We start from the raw sequence: 22,722 nt of genomic DNA on the forward strand, positions 1-22,722 counted from the left end.
ATTCAGTGCCTGTTGATATTAAATTGTTATCAGAGGGAAAATTTAAAAATAAGGTGAAACAAGTATTAATTTCTGAATGTTCAAACACAGTAGGTGATTTTTATATTCTTTAGGAAGTGTATAGACCTACTTAGATGGTTTGAATTTGTTCATACACTTTGTATGTGGTAATTGTAAGATTTAGTTTTAAGTAGTGAATTGACGATTGTCCATGCGATTGTAACAACGTTTAATATGACAGTAAAATTCTGATTCTAAGATTCGTCTTCTCATTCGACTTGAGCTACGTTTAGTTGGCGCCGGGCCATCTCACACACGCATTTGCGCGTACGCTGGGAGTCTGTAAACTGACCGCTAATCAGTTCGCGCGACAGTCAGCCTCGTGCGCGTGTATTCATATCTCTTCGAACTTGGGTCGCTTATGAATGTTTGGTGCATTCACGACTGGACTCAGTCACTTGTAAGATTGCTAGAATAACATCTACAAGTTTTCACATGTAAGTTTATTCTTCATTATTGTTTTCTATTCATACTGCAAGACAGTTGTGGTTTGACAAAATAACCATAATTTTAGCAATAAAAAGGTGATTTTCAAGCAGAGCTACATTTACCAATCAATACATGAGGAAGATATTTATATTTTTCTTGTATACATTATTGATTTTTTAATTTTTGCTAACATACGTTTTTTTATATTTATATTCTAACTGGTAAATGTATGTCACGAGTACTTAACCATGATTAAATGGCATACAATTTCAGAGCTTATTAAATAGCAAAGTTTTTAATATCTCTAGACACCTTCTCATGTACAAAGTGTGATGATCTATTAGTTTTTTAGTAATAGTCTATTAGTTGTTTATAAACTTAGCAATGCACTTTGACTCAACCTGAAGATCAGTTTTCATTTTGGCTCTTCAAACTAATAACTACTTCAGATTGGTAATCTAACAGAAAGTCTATAAATTATTTGTTTACTGACTTCTACTGGTTACTGAGAAATATGAAATTAACTAGCAGTTACCCATGGCTTCGCATGCAATATTGCAGGTGTTGCACCTTTATGAGCACATCTGGTGAATTTTATTTTCAACGCCAATATTACGTTTGCCTACTTCCAAAGATCAAGAAAATATGTTAAAAAGTGTTTATTTATAATGATTGTAATTTACTCTTGGTACTTTTTTCCATAGCTGATATTGCCTCTTCCCTGATGAAGAAAATATATATACATACACAGCTCTGAGAATCCTTGTTCTGTCAAAAGACAACTAATTTAGGTTTCATAACAGTCTTTAAATGTAGAGTTAGACTACATTGTCTCTTATATCTTCACTGCTAGCAGTTACCCGCTGCTATGCACGCAATTTAGTAGGTGTTGCACGTGTATCACCATTGCTGGTTCGAGTGAATAATATTTCTGATGCCGATTTTGAGTTTGCCTTATTGCCATGATCAAGAAAATATGTTAAAAAGTTTGTAGTTATTTGTTCTTGGTATGATTTGTTCCATACTTGATTTTACTTCATTTCCCAATCAAGAAAATATGTCACAGATAGAGAAGTCCACTACTGTCAAATTTGAACTAAGATGAGTTTTATATTAGTCTTAAATTTATAGTAAAAGTTAGATAGTAACATATTTTAGATCTAAATACTAGTACAGTTAACACTACATTAACAATGACACCACACGTTTTTTTTCTTTATAAACTGAAAAATATTGTTAATTTTTTAGTGCATTTAGAGCTAGAAATGGTACATTATTTTAAAAGGGAACTTTCATCTGGCAGAGTTCTTGCCAACTGCTTCAAAGGGAGTCTTCAGAGTCAAATTCTGACTATCTTATTTTTAGGACATTTTGTAAGATAGATGAGTACTAACCTTATTAGTGAAAGAATCAGTTGTGTGTGTGTGTGTGTGTGTGTGTGTGTGTGTGTGTGTGTGTGTGTGTGTGTGTGTGTGTGTGTGTGTGTGTGTGTGTGTGTGTGTGTGTGTGTGCATGTATTGCAAAATTTGATCACACAAAATTATTAGGTGTTTTTAATATCTTCACTGTTTCCCAGTTTTTTATCTAGTTTTTGTTTGAATATAGAAAATTCTTTAAAGAACACAACATTTAAGAAATCTGAAACCATTGAGAACCATTCAAAGAGAAAATTAATGATACCTTAAAATGTAGGAAAAGTGCTTGGAAACAAACACTCCAATAATTAAGAAATTTGTAAGACTTTCCGTGTTCAATGGACACAAAAGGCCTCACAGAAACAAAATTTCTTAATTATTGGAGTGTTTGTTCCTAAATTAAGCATTTGATTCCAATAAGAAGAAGCTGGTATAACGTAGGAAAAGTGTTAAATATTTGTAACAAAAGAAAATTTCCATTTTACGTCTGAATAATTGAAAAGGTTATAATCTTAAAATGTTACACAAGAGTGCCAAATTTTAGATTGTTCAATATTTATAAAAATACAGACGATTCGTGTTACATAATGTGTTTAAATTCTGTTAAAGAAGACAAGTTGAAATCTGTTTATGAAGAAATTAATTTAAAGAGATTGGTACCTCCCACAGTACTGTACTTTATATTTAATAATGATAGGTAAAGGTAAGACAGAATCAGGAAACAACTATTTTAACTTTTCAAATGGATATTCACATACAATTAATTTTGTTCTTAGGTACAGTAAAAACATAAAGTTGAAAGGTTTTTTATTTTTTTTATTTCACACAGGTTTAGTAAAATATTTTCTATTTTTATGATGCTTTACAGACACTTAACATGTAAAAATGGAGGTATCATAAAATAGAATGCTTTGGTAATGATCCGTTTTATTCTTAATGAAAATATTATTTAAGTTTCAACACTATAGCATGTGCAATGAAGTGTCATACCATTGTTTCACTATGTCAATCCTACTTTAAAAGCTATGTATTTGTTATATTACCTTTTTCTCCATAATTAAGTATGGTTAAAAATACACTCTTAAAATCAAACAATTGAATTGGCACCAGACCTAATAGAGGTCAATACAGTGTTATCAAAACATTATGTAATTGAAGCCGCTATTTTTGATCTCTGATCAACAACATAACATAAAAGTCTAGTCGTCAATAAGTTATTAAAACACTTCAAGAGGTTCTTCCATTTAATGCTCATATCAGTGTTGTCACCAGATTTAAAGACAACTGGTATTTATCTGACCACACCAGTATTCTATATCAATTCCTCAAGAATTTGTTTGTTTGCATGAATGTAATCTAGTTAGCACAAACTGAACAAATAATATACAGGTTGTCCCTTAATCAATGGGGACCAAAACTTTTCCAAGTTATAATACAGGTGAAAACAAACAAATTTCATAATATAGTGTAAAGTCCTATCTTGCTGTTTTTTATCTGTCTGGATGTATGTGTTTTTTTATAAAATAATGTGTTCCTACAATGGTGGTTTGAGATATCAAGTTGAAACTTTGCAAGTTTAATGATCTTATGTGGGTATATCTTAGATAAAAGTTTGAAAATACTATAAATTTACAGAAACAAAATTGCGGCCATTTAAAACTGTCAGAGCCCAATAACTTTGATGAGTGATTTTTACTAAAAAAACAATAAAAATGATAAAGAATAGACCCTTTCAATACAAACATTTTGGTACTATGTTGAATGTTCTACGATAAGTAGTTAAGGAAATAATAAAGATTTTTAAAATAAAGGTTTGGGTAAACACTAAATGACTTTTGCTTAAAAGTAGAGCATTAGAAATGTATACATATCAGGTGCATAAGGCATTGTGCAACAGCTGGTTTCATTTAACAGCTGATAATAAATTAAGAGATAGCTAATTGTTGTGATGATTCATTTACTAAATACTGTCTTGAAACTAATATTGATTCTAACTCCTTAATCTCCACAGAGTTTATGAGATTATGAGAACAAGATTTATATAAAACTGGTATAAAGTTGCTTCGGCAGTAAATGATTGCTAATAAAAATGACTGGGTCTAATTATTAAAAGCAGGTTGTACTAGGCCATCTTGATTTCAGTTCCGTAACACTACTGTTAAATTTGAAATACTTTTACAACCTTATTTTTAATTGTAAAACTATAGGAGATGTCTCATTGTAAATATATGATTAATACAATTTCATACACTTTTTAATTCTTTCAATATTTGTTTCTATTGGTTATTTAGAAAAAATCTCAAACATTTTTCCATTGGTCTTAAGGGGTAATACTCAAGGTCGAGCATCTTAACATTTTGTACTCATTCATTATATTAGTCATTTTACTCATCTTATCAAATAATACAGAACGATTTGAGGAGCCCAGTAAAAAAATAACAGTAATCCAATAAACCTGACAGATATTACATACTAATCCACTAGTGATATGACTGCATAAATACACTCAAATCAATATCTGTCACACTTAATATTACTTAATCCTGATTAACAATAACAGCTTCTGTAAGTGAAATCAGCTGTGATATGCAAGCACGACACTTGAGCACGCACACAGATGATGTGCTATGCATGATTAAGAAACAAAAACAAAACTAAACCTAAATCTATCTTACCCTTATACCACATTTACCACTAAACATTGGAAATACTGACAAATCTCCTAACAGCTTCAGTAACATACAATATAGAAGTTGAACTGATTTTATTTAAATAGCACCAGCAGATTTTTCAATAATAAACACATCAGATAAATATATATTTGTATATATTGTATGTTAAATATATAAGCGTATTTTCAATTAGAGGCAATACCGATAAGTGTTTTTTTTAATGTCATATTAGACAATACATCAAAATCGTATTTCAGAAGTTCATCAGTCTATTGTAACTTAATTTGTGTTCCAAGTAAACCAAATTCAGTAATAAAAACAAAATATTTCTGAAAAATCACTCCTCATCTTATAAGACTAACTGTCTGAAAGAGTTTCTAAGCTAGTTACAATCTAATTTTGTGCCATATATATGATATTTTATTTCAATTCTGGGTAGTTTGCTTAGCAGTTGAAGTTCTCTGCAAATTTCCGAGATTCATAGACTGTTTCATTTAAAATAATTGATTTCAAATAAATATAAAAAAAACTTTACTGACTAACACACACTAGCTACCAACTATTAATAGTAAAACATTACTATAAAGTTACTGTTGATTTCTGTTCTCCTTCCCACACTCACTTCTTAAAGGAGTAAAACTGGCTTTGCTAAAAGTGACATAACATACAATGCATCTGTTTACTAGTTTTTCTCAATTTAACATACAATACTTATAAACTTTTAAATTTGTCTTTCTTCTTTTTTTAAATTTCTTTTGATTTTATCTGTTGAATCTATCATGTATGCAATATCCTTTCATATTTATTTGTTAATTCTTTCTGAACTGAAAAAACATTCAGTTGCTCTAAAGATATTTGATAAACATCTTAATATGGAAATGTGATTACCATAATGCAATCAATTTCAAGTAATTAAGATGGCACACAATATGTTAGTTGCTAGCAATGTGTCTGAGACTACGCTTAAAACATTGGGCTAAAGATTAAAACTGTATTTTAAATAGGAATTTGGCTCAAATCCAAAAATGTTTCTCCTAAGAGAATCTGTATTACATATAAATTATAAACTATTGGTATTAACAGAGAACCATATATTTAACAATATTCAATTAACATGAGGTAGTACAATTAAGTTAATGGAGTAAAGTATTTTTGGATTTGAGACTAGTTCATATTAATAAGAGGATTTTGAAATTTAGCCATGATTTAACGGGTGAATGTTACAAGTACCTGTCATATTCATACTTTTGAGAAAAAACTGTTTCTTTTTTCAACTATTTAATAGCAATTTTATAAAATTATGCAATGAAGTACATGTTTAAACCAGCAATTACGTGTATTTTGAAGTGTAGTAACTAATAGGAAACTAGACAAAAATCATTTTAACTTGTTAGTTTAAGTCCCTTTTAAACACTCAATAAATTGTAGGGAGTGCTGTAGTTAGAAAGACAAGTAGGATTAGGATTTCATTAAATAATGAATAAGATCAATTACCAAACTCATGTCTTTAATAAGTAATGAGTATTATCACATGACAAAAAAAATCATCATCGATGGGGACATCATCAATTACTGATCATTGTGAAGTTGGTCGAAAAAGTCTTTATGCTCTCTAAAGATATATAGCATTACTTACTTTCTTTCTTTATTCATTTTCTTTTTGCTAGGTATTTTCCTTGTGTATATGCTTCTTGATTAGGTAAGGAGGTAAGTTTTATTGAGGTTAAAGGTGTGTACATTCTCAATACCATCCAATCTTACGTTCTCATTGGACTTGATAACAACTTTGTGTTCATGAGAGTACTAAAAAAAATGGGTTTGAAATACTAAGTTGCTCTCTTTCATTTCTTGGAAATTGGTTGGTTTCAAAAGAAATTGTTTCTTATACATAAAGGGCCAAGTAAAAACCCAGTGATAATATCAGTATCAACTGTCATAACTATCCCTGAATTTTTTTCTTCAGCATTAGCAATGATTTCATAAACTTCATGAGGAGTGTAGATACGGTTACATTTCCAAATGGGACATTTTATTATACTGATCTGGCGGTCGCATGAGTTGTAAGAATGACCACATAAGGGAAAAACTGTTTAGTACTTTTAAATTTGGAGGTATCTGTTCTTGCACAACAAACTCTTGACAGCGTGTTGTTTTTATTTTGCAACAGACTGTTATCGGACAAAAGATGTAACTCGTCAACTGACTCTGTTACATGGTTTTTAATATAGTCAATAAGAAATTAAGCGATTTCATTTGGTCCCTTGTGAGCCTGGATGAACCTCATGGTAGTAGATGTAGTAATGTGCTAAATCTGCTTTAGTGTTTTTGTATTATTACTTTAAAAACACTACAGTGACAAAACCTCTGTTTTGCCAATGAACATTACACTCAGCAAAATACAACTGTTGAGTGTTAAAATGGACCTGTCACTGACATGTACCTTTTTACACTCACTAATTAAACACAATGGCTATAACAATGTGTTTTAAGAGCCCATATTAGGCACCTTTTGACTCCCATGTGTGTGTGTGGATCCCTGTAGTAGGCAAAACAGTAATAATAACAAAATGTGAAATAAATAACTTTTAACCATCATCCATTCACATTAGTAACCAATGGTATTCACAGCAAACCATATATTTAATAATTCAGTTAGCATTGAGATAGTAAAACAAAATTAATGGAGTCAAGTATTTTTATATTTGAGACTAGTTTCTATTAATAGCACGATTAAAAAATGTTGCCCGTTTTTTATACGGAGCCTCAAACATGTGGCCAAAAGCTAACCCATGTGTCCCTTCAATAATTAGGACCTACATTTATGCTAGGGTTGACATTGTTGGATTTTTATTAGACTCATCATAATATTGTGTTGCATGATTATAAAATTTTTTTTAAAGCATATAAATATCCACAGAGATAACAAAATATTACATTTTTAGAATAAAAGTATTTGCAGATAAGGAAGCACCATATATTCTACCTGTGGAATAAGACAATAATATGCAAAAATGCTCTTTTAGAAAAATCTTAAAATTTGTCTACAAAGAGATGTAGGTTAATACTTCAGTGTGACACGAGTCATTTGTTGACTTTAGGACAGTGGGAGTAGTAGCGATGTGCATCCACTGCAGTTAATGTATTAAACAGTTCAAAATTGTTTAATACAGACTCATCATAATATTGTGTTGCATGATTATAAAATTGTTTTTAAAGCATATAAATATCCACAGAGATAACAAAATATTACATTTTAAGAATAAAAGTATTTGCAGATAAGGAAGCACCATATATTCTACCTGTGGAATAAGACAATAATATGCAAAAATGCTCTTTTAGAAAAATCTTAAAATTTGTCTACAAAGAGATGTAGGTTAATACTTCAGTGTGACACGAGTCATTTGTTGACTTTAGGACAGTGGGAGTAGTAGCGATGTGCATCCACTGCAGTTAATGTATTAAACAGTTCAAAATTGTTTAATACAGACTCATCATAATATTGTGTTGCATGATTATAAAATTGTTTTTAAAGCATATAAATATCCACAGAGATAACAAAATATTACATTTTAAGAATAAAAGTATTTGCAGATAAGGAAGCACCATATATTCTACCTGTGGAATAAGACAATAATATGCAAAAATGCTCTTTTAGAAAAATCTTAAAATTTGTCTACAAAGAGATGTAGGTTAATACTTCAGTGTGACACGAGTCATTTGTTGACTTTAGGACAGTGGGAGTAGTAGCGATGTGCATCCACTGCAGTTAATGTATTAAACAGTTCAAAATTGCGGGTGGCAAGAGTGGAAAGAAGAATGAACCATAAATATAGTTATTTATTATATTTTTATTGCAATAACCAGTTATTAAATATTGCAATATCCATAAAAACCTTTTATCATATAAACAACAACAGAATTAAACATTTTTTATAATTCATGTAATTTATTTTAAATTCACATTTCTAAAAGCAGATATCTTGTTTTAATCCTGTAAAGAACATATAATAACAAGTAAATACAGTATATATAAAATTGTTTTCATAGAATCAATATAAAACACAGTCTAGTTTAATTCAAGGCAGTAATTTTCTTAATTTATCAAGCTCCAAGTAATTATATAACATTGTACCAGTTGGTATAATTATGAACTTAACTACTAATTGCCTCATGATTTACATTCAGTATAAAATTGTTCAATGTTTACCAAAGCAATAAAGTAGCTTTGTTCAATATGTTATGATTAGCAGATTATTTAGTTATCAACTCGTCAGTCAATGTCTCTGCATTGTTAAGTGTGAGAGTAGGGATTATGACAATTTACGTTACAAGATGTTAAAAAAATGTCTAGAGACATGTTTCTGCTACCTGCTTCTTAAAATATTGTTGATGGTTCTTGTTAAAATAAAATTGATTTGTATTAAAAATTTTACAGTAAGTATATTAGATCTACTAGTTTTCCAAATGGATAATTAAAATGAACTAATCTGAAATTTATTTGAATGTATCCTTTAAAGTAATCTTAAAATAGAGAATTATTTTCTACTCAATAGAGGAGAACAGTGTAAGTTTTTAAATTAATAACACATATGTTTATTATATTTAAAATTTAGGTTCTTAAATCACATTCACAGTTGCTTCGAATTTAAATTGAACTAATTGATAAGTATGTATAATTTAACAATAAATGTATAGTGGTATAACACAACATAATCTTTTCTTAAACTTTTGTTTCTGTGAAACTGACTTTGTTTGAACTGTTTCCTGTTTCTATTAGCAAATTGTCTGCAAGGAATGTCTTGTACATTAATTTGTGTTTAAACTAAAAATACTTGTAATATCAGATGTAACAAATTTTGATTCTGTTTTTGGTCAAGTTATGTTTTAAAATAATAATATGAATATATAAATATAAGAGCCAGGTTAAGTGTTAGAGAGGGCTTCTTAGCCCTAACTTCGCCTGGTAAAATAAAACATTCTTTACTTTTTTTTTAAGAGCAATTTATGGAGAAAATCATATTCAGATATAAATTTAATCCTGATTTGGACCTTAAAATGATTTCCACTCATGCTCAATGATTTCAGATTTAGCCCAAAGTTAAGTTTAGATTTTAAAATGAACACAAAAAGATAAGTTCTTTTATTATAAGGCTGTTAAATCATAAAAATGAACAAAATACATACAGTGTTCATTTTACAGAGTAAGTAAATTAGATATTTATAAATCAATAACTTAGGAGGGAAAAATTGAATTAGTCTTTTTAAAATTCAATAATCCTCATTTTCAATGGTGACAGAATTTTGTTGCCTACTTAAGTGAGACTGGTTTTAATTTCTCACTTCAGAAAAAAGGATTGTGACATGATGGTCTAATGTGGCAGGATTAAACCAGAGTGATGGAGCTGAACGGTCTACAGTCTGGGGACAGGCACAGTGATGGAGCTACACAATGTCTGGTCTCACAAGAGTCCCCATACCGCACAACAACCATGGCCGGACACTCTCGTTCAAACCTCTACCTTGCCTGTGTTGCCGGTAAACTTTTTATGATTTATTGCTTTTCACACAGTAGGGAATGAAGCATCAAATTACATAAACTACAAAAACTCCAGAAAAAGAGCTATTTAAAAAATTATTATACATGAAAATAAAACAATAACACAGCAACAAATTTTTACACATAACTAAGGTATGGTGGGAAGGGTTGATATAGTGCAAATGTTCAGTTCAGCACCTTTTTGCACTAGAGAGTAGAAGGTAAAAAGGAGTTTAACTCAACATTGGCATCAATTTTTAGACATTTATAATTTAAATATTTGCAATTTCAAACAATGAAGGAATAAGTAAAAAATATTAAATATATATATATATATATATATATATATATGTATATATATACTGTATATAATATATATATATATATACTGTATATATATATATATATATATATATATATATATATATATATATATATATATTATATAAATATATATATAATTTGTGTCATACTAAATTCTTTTTGTAAAATAGCAGTGAGTGAAGTGAAAGTTCTTGTTATGACTTAACTTACTATTTGTTTAAAATAAAAGTGAATTTGTCCTTTCTAAACAAGGTAGAATAAAAGACTTAGCTGAGGTTACATTCGAAATTCAAATTTATAGCTTATTTTATAGGCTACATGTGTTACCATGTCACATGTTCAAATGTCATATGAGTGTATTAATTTTGTTTTCAAATTAATTTATTCTACGATTTTCTTGTTGCTATAATGGTTACTCATAAGATCAATGTAAAAATGCTTGCTAATGCTCAACTAATAGGCTTTGCTACTGCTCAGCCAGTAATAAATTAAAAGATATTGTTCCTCAGAAAAAAATTAATTCATAATAATAGTTAAATATCATTTATATTGTATCTGGTTTAGAGGTTCTACAAGTATCACATTGATAGAAACTGCTCCAGATATTACAAATCTAATTAATATGAATGCAGTGTTTTTTATAATATCAATAGTCTTTAACTTTTTTATAACCTTAAACTATAATAATCTGCATCTTGCAAAATACAGATATATCTTAGCAGCAGGTTATCACTCATTGAACTAACCCTGATCATGTGGTACAAGTACTCAGTCTTGCTCTTTTTAACAGAATGTTAGTCTACTAATAACTTTAAAAATGTACTCTTATTATAATTGATTCTGATTAATGTTGCACTAATAAAATTTCACTTCTTGAATACATACTAAAAAATTATGTATGTAATAATTACTTGAGGAATGTAATTTTTTTATTACAATCATTTCTGAAATGTATGAGGACACAAAATGTAAATTTTCTCAAATGACGAATATTTTTTTAAATCCACATTTTTAGAGATTTAAAAATAGTTTTTTTATTAAGAATCAAAATATATTATGATAGTCTATCTCAAAACATTATATAAAAAAGGTAAAGTAAAGAAAACCTATGTTGATAAAACAAAAAAAGATTGAAACCAATGTACAGTACTTTAACTTGAGTGAAAATGAACTTTCAATCACTTTTCTGGACACCATTTAAGCTGTATAGAATAATAGTAATTAATTTTATGATCGGAAGCAATTTGCAGGTAAACCATTTCATTTAATGAGTGTGTTAATATCTTTTATATTTTGTACTGACTCCTCATCAGCTCATTGTATTTATTATTTCTAGCGAACATTGCTTCATTTTCAATCGGCAACTGTTTCACATGGACTTCTCCGACTCTGCCACGATTGCTAGAGGATAATGATATCTTGCGCATCACAGATGATCAGTCGGCTTGGATTGGCTCCCTCATTGCCTTTGGAGCAATCTTTGGCCCACTGCTGGCAGGAGCTCTGGTCAACACAGTGGGTCGCAAATGGGCCATCACCCTGTCTGTCGTCTGCATCACTGTTAGCTGGGTGATGTTGCTGTTCGCTCGAACCCTGTGGCTCATGTACACAGCAAGGGTGGTGGCCGGTATGGGTGGTGGAATCATATATACTGTGGTGCCCATGTATGTGGCAGAAACTGCAGAGGTAAAATTCTTCATTGTTTTTTATCAGTTCGATAAAGCATACGTAAGGTTTTTGTGATAAATCCTTTACTGTTTAAAAGCATATATGTCACCGTTATTGTGCTCTAGCATGAAATACATATTCAACAGAAACTAAACTTGTTCATAATTAAATTATTACAAGATAATGTTATGAAATTAATCCTTTTTCACTATTGAATAAAGACTTTCATTTTTTAAATTTATTATTATTTAATTGGGCCTCTGCTAGATGTTTACAAATTAATTCAGACATTTTCTTTCAAAATATTATGCACATGTTACCTTCCTTCCTTTCACTGTGTTGGTTGGCTTAACTGGTCTGCTTCATAGTTCAATCTGTATACATACTTTTTATGACATGTTGTATTTTGTAAACTTTCTTTTAATTTCAACTGGAGTTTTCTCATCTGGTTAGTTCCTACCTGTTAGTAAAACCTTCAATAGATAGAACTAAAATGATTAAAAATTTTCAAATGTTGAATTATTGAATTAAAGAGATAGCTTGGGTTAATAGGTCTAGTTTACTGCAAAGGATGATTATTAGAGTGGGTGAGACTTCTTAAGCGTAAAAGTGTTTTTGCAAGCTTTGATTATTCCCTGCCAGCTTTGACTGGTAGAGGTGGAAACAAAGAAAGTCTTCCCTTCTTCCTTGCTGGCATAGTTTATACAGTGCCCACTATCCCTCCTCAAGATGGGTGTATCATGGGATCTCAGCAGAAGAAAATCTTAACACTCCCTTTCTTACCCTTCTGAATATTCTGTCAATCTGAAAGCTGTGTGTACATAATACCTTATAGGTTTAAGCGGAGTGGGAGTTTCTCAGGCTGCTTATCCTTAGTAAACAAAAAACATTTGATTTGTAGATTTACATTAGATAAGTGTGTTTAAGACACATTGTATTCTGAACATTGGCTTATCCTGTCCAAGAGATTTACAACATTTTTGTCTGGCTACCAGGGTTCTTTAAAAATCACATGTTTATTAAAACTGGAAACATTATCAAAGGAATATTTTTAGAAATAGAATGAAACAAGTAACACTGAATACTATTAATAAATATTACGAAAAAGTACTTAATATTGACATTATTTTTCTCAGGATGAAATTAGAGGTGCATTGGGCTCGATGTTGGCATTCTTCCTCTGTACAGGATTCCTCCTAGCCTACCTAGTGGGACCTTACGTCTCATATACTGTGCTGATACTGGCGTCTCTAGTGGCTCCTGTTACGTTTCTTGTGGTATTCCCTGCTTTCATGCCAGAGACTCCTTACTTCCTGCTGCAAAATGGGAAAGAAGTGGAAGCTTACAAGAGCCTCTCGTGGTTAAGGAAGGGAGCTTCCGCTGAAGATGTCAAAAAAGAACTCCATACCATGAAGGTTGGTTATGCATAATTGTGATTTATTTTTTAAATCTTTTTTATGGAGAGCTACACAGTGTGTACACCTACCAACTCAGTTTTCTCTGGTCAGGTGTCAGTGGAGGCAACATTACAGGAGTCCGGCACTCTCAGTGATCTGTTCTCCACGACAGGAAACCGCAAGGGACTGCTGTTATCCTGTGGTCTAGTGGCAGGTCAGCAGCTGAGCGGCATCAATGTTGTCCTGTTCTACGCTGAGAGTATTTTCCGCATGACAGGCTCTGACTTGTCTCCCTCGCTCAGCTCGACTATAGTAGCAGTTATCCTCATCTTATCAGCAGGCATTGCTGCCCCCCTAGTTAAGAAGTTTGGGATGAAATGGCTTCTTATTATCTCTGCTATTGGAATGGGAGTCTTTCAGGTATGTACACATGCATACCTTATTTTGCATATCTTATGTTTTAAACTGAATGAATTATTACTAAATTTCAGTGATGAAAAGCAAAATCAAGGCTCTTGAAAAATGGTTAACAAAATGTTTAACAAAGTGGTTTGGTTTCTTCTGTGACTGAAATCCGGAGAACAAGAGTACATAAGTAATTGTTGCACTATTAACTGACACAGCTCACAATGATACACTAATCAAGTGTAAATTACATAAAACACTCTGGGCCAACTGCTAAGCACGAAGTTTTTATAATATGGCTATAAACTTTCAGGCAGCTTATTTCTCAAGTTGGCTGAAATTCAACTAATAACACGTTGAGATTTGTTATGACTATGAAATGGCGTAATTAGTGTGCAATTAATCATAACAAACCCAGTACCTTTTTTATGATAGTATTTCAACTCTTCCATCCTGGTAAAGATTTTACAAACCAGTTATGCTCAAAACTCTTAATGATAAGTTTATAATCATAGAAGTGGTGTCTGTTTATGTCTTTTAAATCTAAGATACTCTTAAATAATTATAAATACATCCCAAATATTATTTTATTATTTTTATTTTTAGACTTACAATAAATATTTTTGTTGCTTCAGGGCCTACTAGGTTTCTATTTCTACCTCCTCCACATAAACACTGACGTGTCTTCACTTGGCTGGTTGCCCATCTTCAGTCTCATTGGTTACATAACCCTTTATGCTATTGGTGGGTAAAAAGCAATTTTATTTGTGGTTTATGATTGTTCAATTCGCAATTCTACTTCATTCTTTATTACACAGTATAGAAGAAATTAGGTTGCAAATGTTACACATGTAATAATGAATTTTACTTTGTCTATAACAAGAAAAAAAGGAAGTAATTCGACTGAAATGTACATTCAACATTGCACAATTACTTTGGTTATTATAGTTTTTAAAATCTGAAAATACAAATTAAGAGCCAGCTGCACATGGAGCAAGTTTTATTTTTTTACTTTTATGCCATTATTTTTTGTTGTAGACTTATGGAAAATGTCTCATTTTAACAATTTGATTAATACACACCCAAGCACTTTTCTAAGATTTTTAAAAACACTGAGAAGCATTTGTATGCATAACTGAATCTTTAAAATGAGAATTTAACCATAAATTCCACCACCTAAAATAAGGGCTTAAAAGTGTTAGAGGTTTAATACTGTTCTTATGTGGTAAAACTACAGCCAGCTCTTATGTTCAAACCCTTACTGAAGGGAGTGAAAATAAAAAAGAACTAAAGTACTAAATTACTAAAATCCATAAGTTAACAGAAAAGTTCCCAAATAACAATAATTACTGTAATCCCAAAAATACTGAAAGGTCAATACCACACATCCTCAATATTTTTGTGACAACACGATTCTTGAACAAATAAATTACAATATTAACAAAACTAAATTAGTTACCATCATAACTTTAAGAATATAATAGAATTAAAGAGCTACAAGTGCCAGATCTAAATAATTGTTATTGGCATTTTAAAAAGGCTCCTAAACAGACAATTAATCAATTACTAAGTGAAGTAACAAATTAATTTTTCATCAATGCTGTGTCAATGAACTTTTTTATAATTGGTTCATTTATAACCCCCTAGTTTCCAGGTGATGATTTCACTGTTCATTACATGGGGCTCATAGGATTGAAGAAGAACGCTTGTAGTTAGTCAATTTTTGTATAGATAAATTCCAGATAAACTTATATTTACATAATTTATGATAATTATCTTATATTATATTGCACTTATTCCTTGGTTCCTCACATTTTCAAAATGGCATTATGTATGTAATTGTATCAAAATTGTATTATTATAAAATTGTGTGTTAATTAACTAACACTTTTCCTCACTACCTTTGTTAAATTTTATAAATCTCATTTTGAAATATAGTACCTCTAATTTTAAGAACATGTAAAAAGGATTTTAAAAATTAATGTGTTTGGGATTATTTCGTTTACAATTTTAGTTATTTCTGTATTACACAATACAATAGAAAGTAGTGTCCCAGTTTATATTGTTTTTTTCTGAATAAAATAATACTTTAGATTACTTGGAATAATGAAATTTAAAATGTACAGGACTCATAAAGACTGTCAACATAAACGTAAAGTCTAACCATGCATATTGTTGTATTAATTGAAACCACACAAATTGATGGTTTATGTGACACTGTACCTCCAAATCGTCTTCAATTATATATTTTTGTTTTTAAAATCAGTTCTTATAAGAATTTTGAATCACATTTTTACAAAATATATCATTTTTTAAACTACTTTTATTATTTTTTTTTAACTTACACCAGTTAAGACTATTAAATGACTAGTATAAATCTTCAACTCATGCAATTTTAGCAAACTTATAGCAAATAACAAGTGTTATAAATTGTAATAAAAACTCACTTTGAGAACAAAGCAATCTCCAAAATAATATGTGTGATTTGAATTATATTCAACATTAAATTTTGATTTTTGTTGATAAACTATATAGTATATTGCTGTAACATACTGAATATTTTAAAATAAATATTGGCTATTTTGAGAAGAGAATCTATCCATAAAAAGTTTAAAAGTCAGTGCAATGATAGTCAATTAATTGGTTTATCAAGACAATGGTGACTGGTCTATTGGCCAGTTACTATTACAAACTGGCCCTTAATTCCCTTAATTGAGCCAGTATAGTGATATGACATTAGGTTAAGCTTTCTTAATACATCAGATCAATGGAATACAAAGCAGGTTATGATGATGGTATATTTGAAAATTGTTTCTTAGGTGTCAATTTTAAAACTATTGAATATTGTGTCTAATACAGGAACATTTTAAGAAAAAATAACTGGATAAATTTTGTATGGCTGCAGTTTAACATAATAATTCTTTATTTATTTAGTGCACTCAGTTTCAGGTTCACTAAAGGTTTGGTTGGGTCCTACAATTTAAGGAGGGCTGCTGTTGATATCTGATGCTTGACATTTTTTAAACATAAGGAATGTTTGTTTCTCAAAACAAAAGGTTAATTTTGATGAGTTAGCTTCCTTAATGGTTCCACTCAAAGTGGACAAATTCTAAATGTAGCTAGAAAGATAGGTAACCATACCCAAGAAACGCAATACATTATCTTTGGTTTCTGGTCGAGGCGTGTTTTGAATTGCAGATACCTTTGAATGATTAGGTTTCACTCCCTCTGCAGTTATGTGTCCGTAGAACTTGATTACAGATTTGCACAGGCTGGTTTTTTTTCCTTTTTTGAACCTCACATTTTTTTTACAAGCCTTTCCATTAGATTTTCCAGATTTCTGTCATGGTGTACTTGCGCTTCTTCAACAGAGTCACCAGAACCCACTAGGAGGATGTCATCTGCCAGAACATGAACTCCTCAGAGACCATTGTAATTTCAAGCATCTTTTTCTGAAAAATCTCCATAGCTATTGTTATGCCAAAAGGAAGTCTTAAATACCTAAACTTACCAAATGGAATCCTAAAAGCTTGCTGCTCTCTTCAGACAATTGCAGTATCCAAAAACCCTTTTTGGCATCCATAGTTGAAAACACTGCTGCCTTGTTCAGTTCTGGTAAGATTTCATCTAATGTAGACAACTATTGTTTTGTGTCCTTCAGTGCTGTGTTAAGGATGGATGAGTCTAGGCACTATTTGATCTTGTCATTTTGCGCACTATTGTGATATTGCATGTCCACTCAGGGTACCCTGGTTCTTCAACAATGATTCCTTGTTGTACCATGCTATCAAGTTCTTTCAAAGTACTTTTCAGAGACATCAGAACTGTCCTAGGGGTTTGTTGTTTTGGAGCGACTCTGTTTATGATTTCAAGGTTAACTTCACCTTTGACTTTTGTCACACAACACATGAACACATACTTGTTCATGATTTTAGTTGTTGAAGATGGAATGTTCTGTTGAACACTAACGTTGTTGCAATATCTAATGAAGTTCAACTGCTCACATGCTTCTGCTAACAACAAAAGACAGTGGTCATATTCCACCACTTCGAACATCAAATCATGAATGTTGTTGATTTGTATATGAATCTTGAGAGTGTAAGTTCCTTGAACTCTTAATTGAGATCTACTAAATGCTTTAAGTACTGCTCTGGACCCACTAAGATTTAAAGATTTGACATTAACAACTCTTTGCAGAGTTTAAGACCAATTGTACTAACTCTTCGGATGACTTTCAGAGTATCAAATACTTGGTCTACAAAATACAAGGCTTGGTCACCTTCCCTGACATCCACAGAAACTTGCTTGATTTGTTTTGGACTTCTGCAAACGACTTCAAAATGTCCTTTCTTACCAAAATCTCTGCATATTTGTTCTTGAGCAGTACAATCTTTCAATGAATTGTGCCATCCTCCTCCACAAAAGTGGTTTTCTTGTGAGAGTTGTTATTAGTAAAAACCTTGTTCTTTGGTTTGTTTTCATGTGTTTTGATCATGAACTCAGCATGTATCTTGTTGATTCCGTTGTTCAGATCTTGCATCTTGCTCATTTGCTGTTTCGTCTCCTTGCTGATTTTGCACATTTGAACAGCGTTGACCAAAATGACATCTTTTTTTCAGTGACAACTTTTCTCACAGCTTTAGGTCCTTTATTGAACAAAAGATCTTGTCTAACATGAGCTCATCCTCCATTTGCTTCATCATACAGCTGAGTCATACAGCTTCACCTAAGCCATGAGCTTCATGAAGTTTACCTGGTACACCTCTCTTCTGCCTCCTGCTTGGTTGAATTAAACTAGTACCTCTCGTACGGAGTATTCAACTCTGGAGTTAGCTTCTGTTTCAGTACACATTGCCCCTCATTCACCGATGTCCTCTCAAGTTCATCCATCAACCTGTAAATGATCCTGCTAGCTTCATCTCCAATGACGCTCATCATTCAAGCTACTTAAATAGAATAGTCACAGAGTCTGGTTGCTAAAGAATAGTTGCTTAAAACCTTCCTAAGGTGTTGAATTTTCTCCCTCATGTTGCCATCAAGCTTTAGCTTACGGGGTACTGGTAAGCACAAATGTCTTACCATGTTGCTGCCAGCAGTGGAACCTGATGTGTTGTTGAAGGACATTCACCTTGATCTGATGTGTTGCCAGTCCTCGACATCAGACTCATCTCTTGTATCAAGTATACATTTTCTGCTTCAACTTCTTGTCTCAGTTGTGTATTCTCTTCTACTACCAAGATACGGTCATTGATAATCTGGTTGATCAGAGCTTCCAAATCAGCACTTTCTTCTCCTCTTTATGAAAAACCTTCACTATGCTTATAATCAAACTTTTTTAACATTTGACACCATAATTTAACTTAAAAAACGCAACAAAATAAAGTAAGAAATAAAGAAATAATTCAACATTTTTACTCAAAAGTTTCTCAACAGAATGATTTTCAAAAAGTCAAAAGTAAACAACAACAAAAATGAATTATTATTATGCTGGCCAAACTCTATCAGCTGGTCAATGTATTGTGTGTACATCCATAACTATGAAGAATGTTGCTATAACTATAAAAATGTCCTCCTCCGTAGACTAGTGGATACAGTCACGGCTCTCTAACTGAAATATCACAGGTTCAAAATCCGGGGAGGTCCAATCATTATAGGAATAATAGCCACAGTGATTTAAACAAGCCAGCATAGCCTAAGAGCTGAGGCTTAAAAGAGAAAAAAATGAAGAATGCCTTGACCTTACCAGATCACAAATTGGACATATAAATAATTTGAATTTGTAAGATATAGAGGATAGTGTAAACAGTCTGAGATATAACCATAGATCTGTATTACCCATTTCTGAATTGTCTTGTTTATCTTTATCAAACCTTTTTTAGTGTTCGTTTTTAGTGTTTGGCATTTAGCTTGTTTGTTAATGTTAAGAATGTGAATTATAAAGTTCCATAAGTTGAAGAGATCAGGCCACTACAGTGGGCAGTCATGTCTGACATGTTTTCCACTAACGTGAAGGCTGAGGGATCTGCATTTACAGCCTCCTCTGCTGGGTCATAGGCTTCCTCATGATCAAGTTATTTGTTGATGTGTCTGTCTTTCTTGTTTAAGGTTTCGGGCCACTACCATGGGCAGTCATGGCTGAGATGTTTCCCACCAACGTGAAGGCTGTGGGATCAGCACTTACAGCCTCCTTCTGCTGGGTCATCGGCTTCCTCATGACCAAGTTCTTTGTTGATGTCTCTGTCTCTCTTGGCCAGTACATTAGCTTCTGGATGTTCACTTTTTTCTGTATCCTCATGACGTTCTTTACAATCTTCTTGCTTCCTGATACCAGAGGGATGTCTTTTGATGAGATCCAAGATATTCTTAATAACCGTCGGAGAGGGAATAGTTAGATTTCAACTTAGTGATGAAAAGGGTTGTCATATTTTTTCACGAACATAAAATGAGAATTTTTGAAATAAGATAATTTTTTGTTAAAGTGGAAACTCAATACATTTAAGTATTTTCATGGCTCAAATGAGAGAAAGGTAGATTTCATTTGAGGCTGTTATCTTCATCTCAAATTACCAAATGGAAGGTGACAAATACTTCCCAATCAATGATTCTTACAATGATGGTATGATAACTCTTTAACCCATTGGCCTAATATTTTAAGCAGCTTCTGAACTCTACAGAAAATGTTATTTAAATTTGCTTAATATTTCTGAAAATCATCATTTTGATTTTATGTTGGTAAATTGTTGAGATAACAATTTTGCACAATGCAAACAACTCATAAATTCATCAGAGCAATGTGCAAATATTTATCTATATATCAAGTTTTGCCTGTGTATTTTACAAATTACGGAAATTATCGTATATCTGCTATGTTGAATACATATAAAAATTACCAACATCTATTATTATAAAACAATGAGATAAAAATATGTAAAAAAACAAATATTTTTGTAAATGACTTGTATTTTTCTAAAACACTTCAATTGACTCTAAAATGCTTAATAACTAATATGCAACAACTCTTTTACCAAGATTTAAATGGGAGCCATCTTAAAATGTAAGAGGATAACAGAATACGTAAAGTAAAAGTTATTTAAAACTTCATATTTTTAATAAAAATAATACTTATTGGGAAACAAAGTAATTAGAAGTGTAAGATTAGCAAAAATACAACAAATCCCCAGTATATTCCATCAAGAGGATGAACTCTATAAAAAGATTTGTATAAAATCTATTCAATTTATTAATTGGAATTGGACAACTTAATAAAATAATAATTTAATAAGCTTATTAATATTTAAATTGTTGACTACAGCAACAATATACCATCTTCTGGGGATTCTTGCACTGTAATTGGTGACATTATAATGTCGCCATGGAAATCTATGTATTTGTTATCTTGGCGACTACATATATCATCGCCTGGGGTTCAAAGGGTCAGTATGTACCTAACAATATTAATATTATTTTAAATACAAATTTTAAGGTACAGTAAAGTATAGCAGTAAATTAACAATTTTTTCTCAGGCTTAAATTATTGCTCAAGTAATCTAAAGAGATTATAGAAAGTTTAGCATTTAATTTTTATCAAAGCATTTAGAATATTTCCTGTATTTTTAGATTTGTTAAGTTGAAACACAGAATATTTCAATTTTAATGAGATATTGAAAAATATCATAGAATAGTTATAAACTCGGGTTTTACATAATTTTATAATCTAGTAGACTTACATTATAGTATCTTATAAGATTCAACTTGTGGTATATTATTCATATAATGTTAATATTTGTGATAATTAATTTTTTTTTTAGTTAATATTGAATTGTATACAAAAATTGTAAAAAATAAAGAGTTTATATTTGTAACTTGTCAAAACTATAAACCCCTTACCAAATAGTGCTAATTTACCATGTCTTGGGTGCTGTCATCTTATGAGAGAATGCTATTTTCCAGGCCATTCATATAATGTTGAGTGCTTTGAAGATGACATGAATGATAAAGACCAGATGTTTGATGCTGCAAATTATTTTTTCATATAATTTGTGGCTCAGAAAATATCCTATAAGAAACTGTGAGTTGCAGTCTACAAATTTTCAGTCATTGATTTTACATTATTTAGGCCACATCACTTTTCTTTGTTTGAAGGTTATTTTTGACACTGGAAGGATTATGAAGGAAACAGGATTTTTCCGGACATTTGCCATCCTTCAGTGAAACAAGAAATCAGTAACACTACGTTTCGAGATCTGCAATCTGATCTCTTCTTCAGGTAAAGAACTAACCTAATACATGTATCATGTTTCCCTCACATCACTTTTCATATATATTTCAATAGTACTAAATAAAAATATTGTTTTACATGAGATCATACAGTATATGATCTTCTGTCTTAACTGAAATTATATTAGTTCATAATTGTTAACACCTTCACTTGTGGCTTTATACTGAGTAATCATGTCTTGTATCTTCATACTAGTGTGTTTGCCGCAGTCAATGTGTTAATAATAGTTTAATATTTTGTCTTGAATCCGATTATGATTGAATTCTAGAAATGATTAACCCCTTGGGTTACTAATCTATTGCTAATGCCTCTCTGTGGGTTTTATTGCTACCTCTACAAAATAATGTTACAGCTTTACAAGGACTATTTGTTTGATATTGTTGCTGGAGGAGTTAATGATTGTGTGGATGCGGGAGGGTATTGTTGAAAAGGTACTTTACTCATTCAGAAATCTATGTTATTTTGTACAGACTTAAATTAGGTACATATCTTTTAATCATTGTTCAGTAATTCTTGGATTCATCGAACGCCTTGATGC

The 22,722-nt window shown here is 31.1% G+C and overlaps 1 protein-coding gene across 2 annotated transcripts; it reads left to right on the forward strand.

Annotated features, from left to right (window-relative positions):
• The first annotated feature begins 339 nt into the window (after window positions 1-339).
• Window positions 340-21,098, forward strand: LOC124359125 (facilitated trehalose transporter Tret1-like). 2 transcript variants are annotated; one of them, XM_046811598.1, is made up of 7 exons: window positions 340-497; window positions 9,958-10,111; window positions 11,773-12,122; window positions 13,241-13,519; window positions 13,613-13,921; window positions 14,542-14,650; window positions 20,012-21,098. In XM_046811598.1, exons 2-7 carry the CDS (start codon window positions 9,973-9,975, stop codon window positions 20,296-20,298), a joined length of 1,473 nt encoding a protein of 490 aa, XP_046667554.1. In that variant the 5' UTR covers window positions 340-497; window positions 9,958-9,972; the 3' UTR covers window positions 20,299-21,098. The 2 variants fall into 2 exon arrangements, with proteins under 2 accessions (XP_046667554.1, XP_046667555.1); XM_046811599.1 differs by lacking the exon at window positions 340-497 and adding an exon at window positions 8,989-9,010.
• Window positions 21,099-22,722: the final 1,624 nt, after the last annotated feature.

Source organism: Homalodisca vitripennis, chromosome 4 (assembly GCF_021130785.1).
Source record: "Homalodisca vitripennis isolate AUS2020 chromosome 4, UT_GWSS_2.1, whole genome shotgun sequence".
In the NCBI taxonomy this organism is placed as follows: Eukaryota; Metazoa; Arthropoda; class Insecta; order Hemiptera; family Cicadellidae; genus Homalodisca; species Homalodisca vitripennis.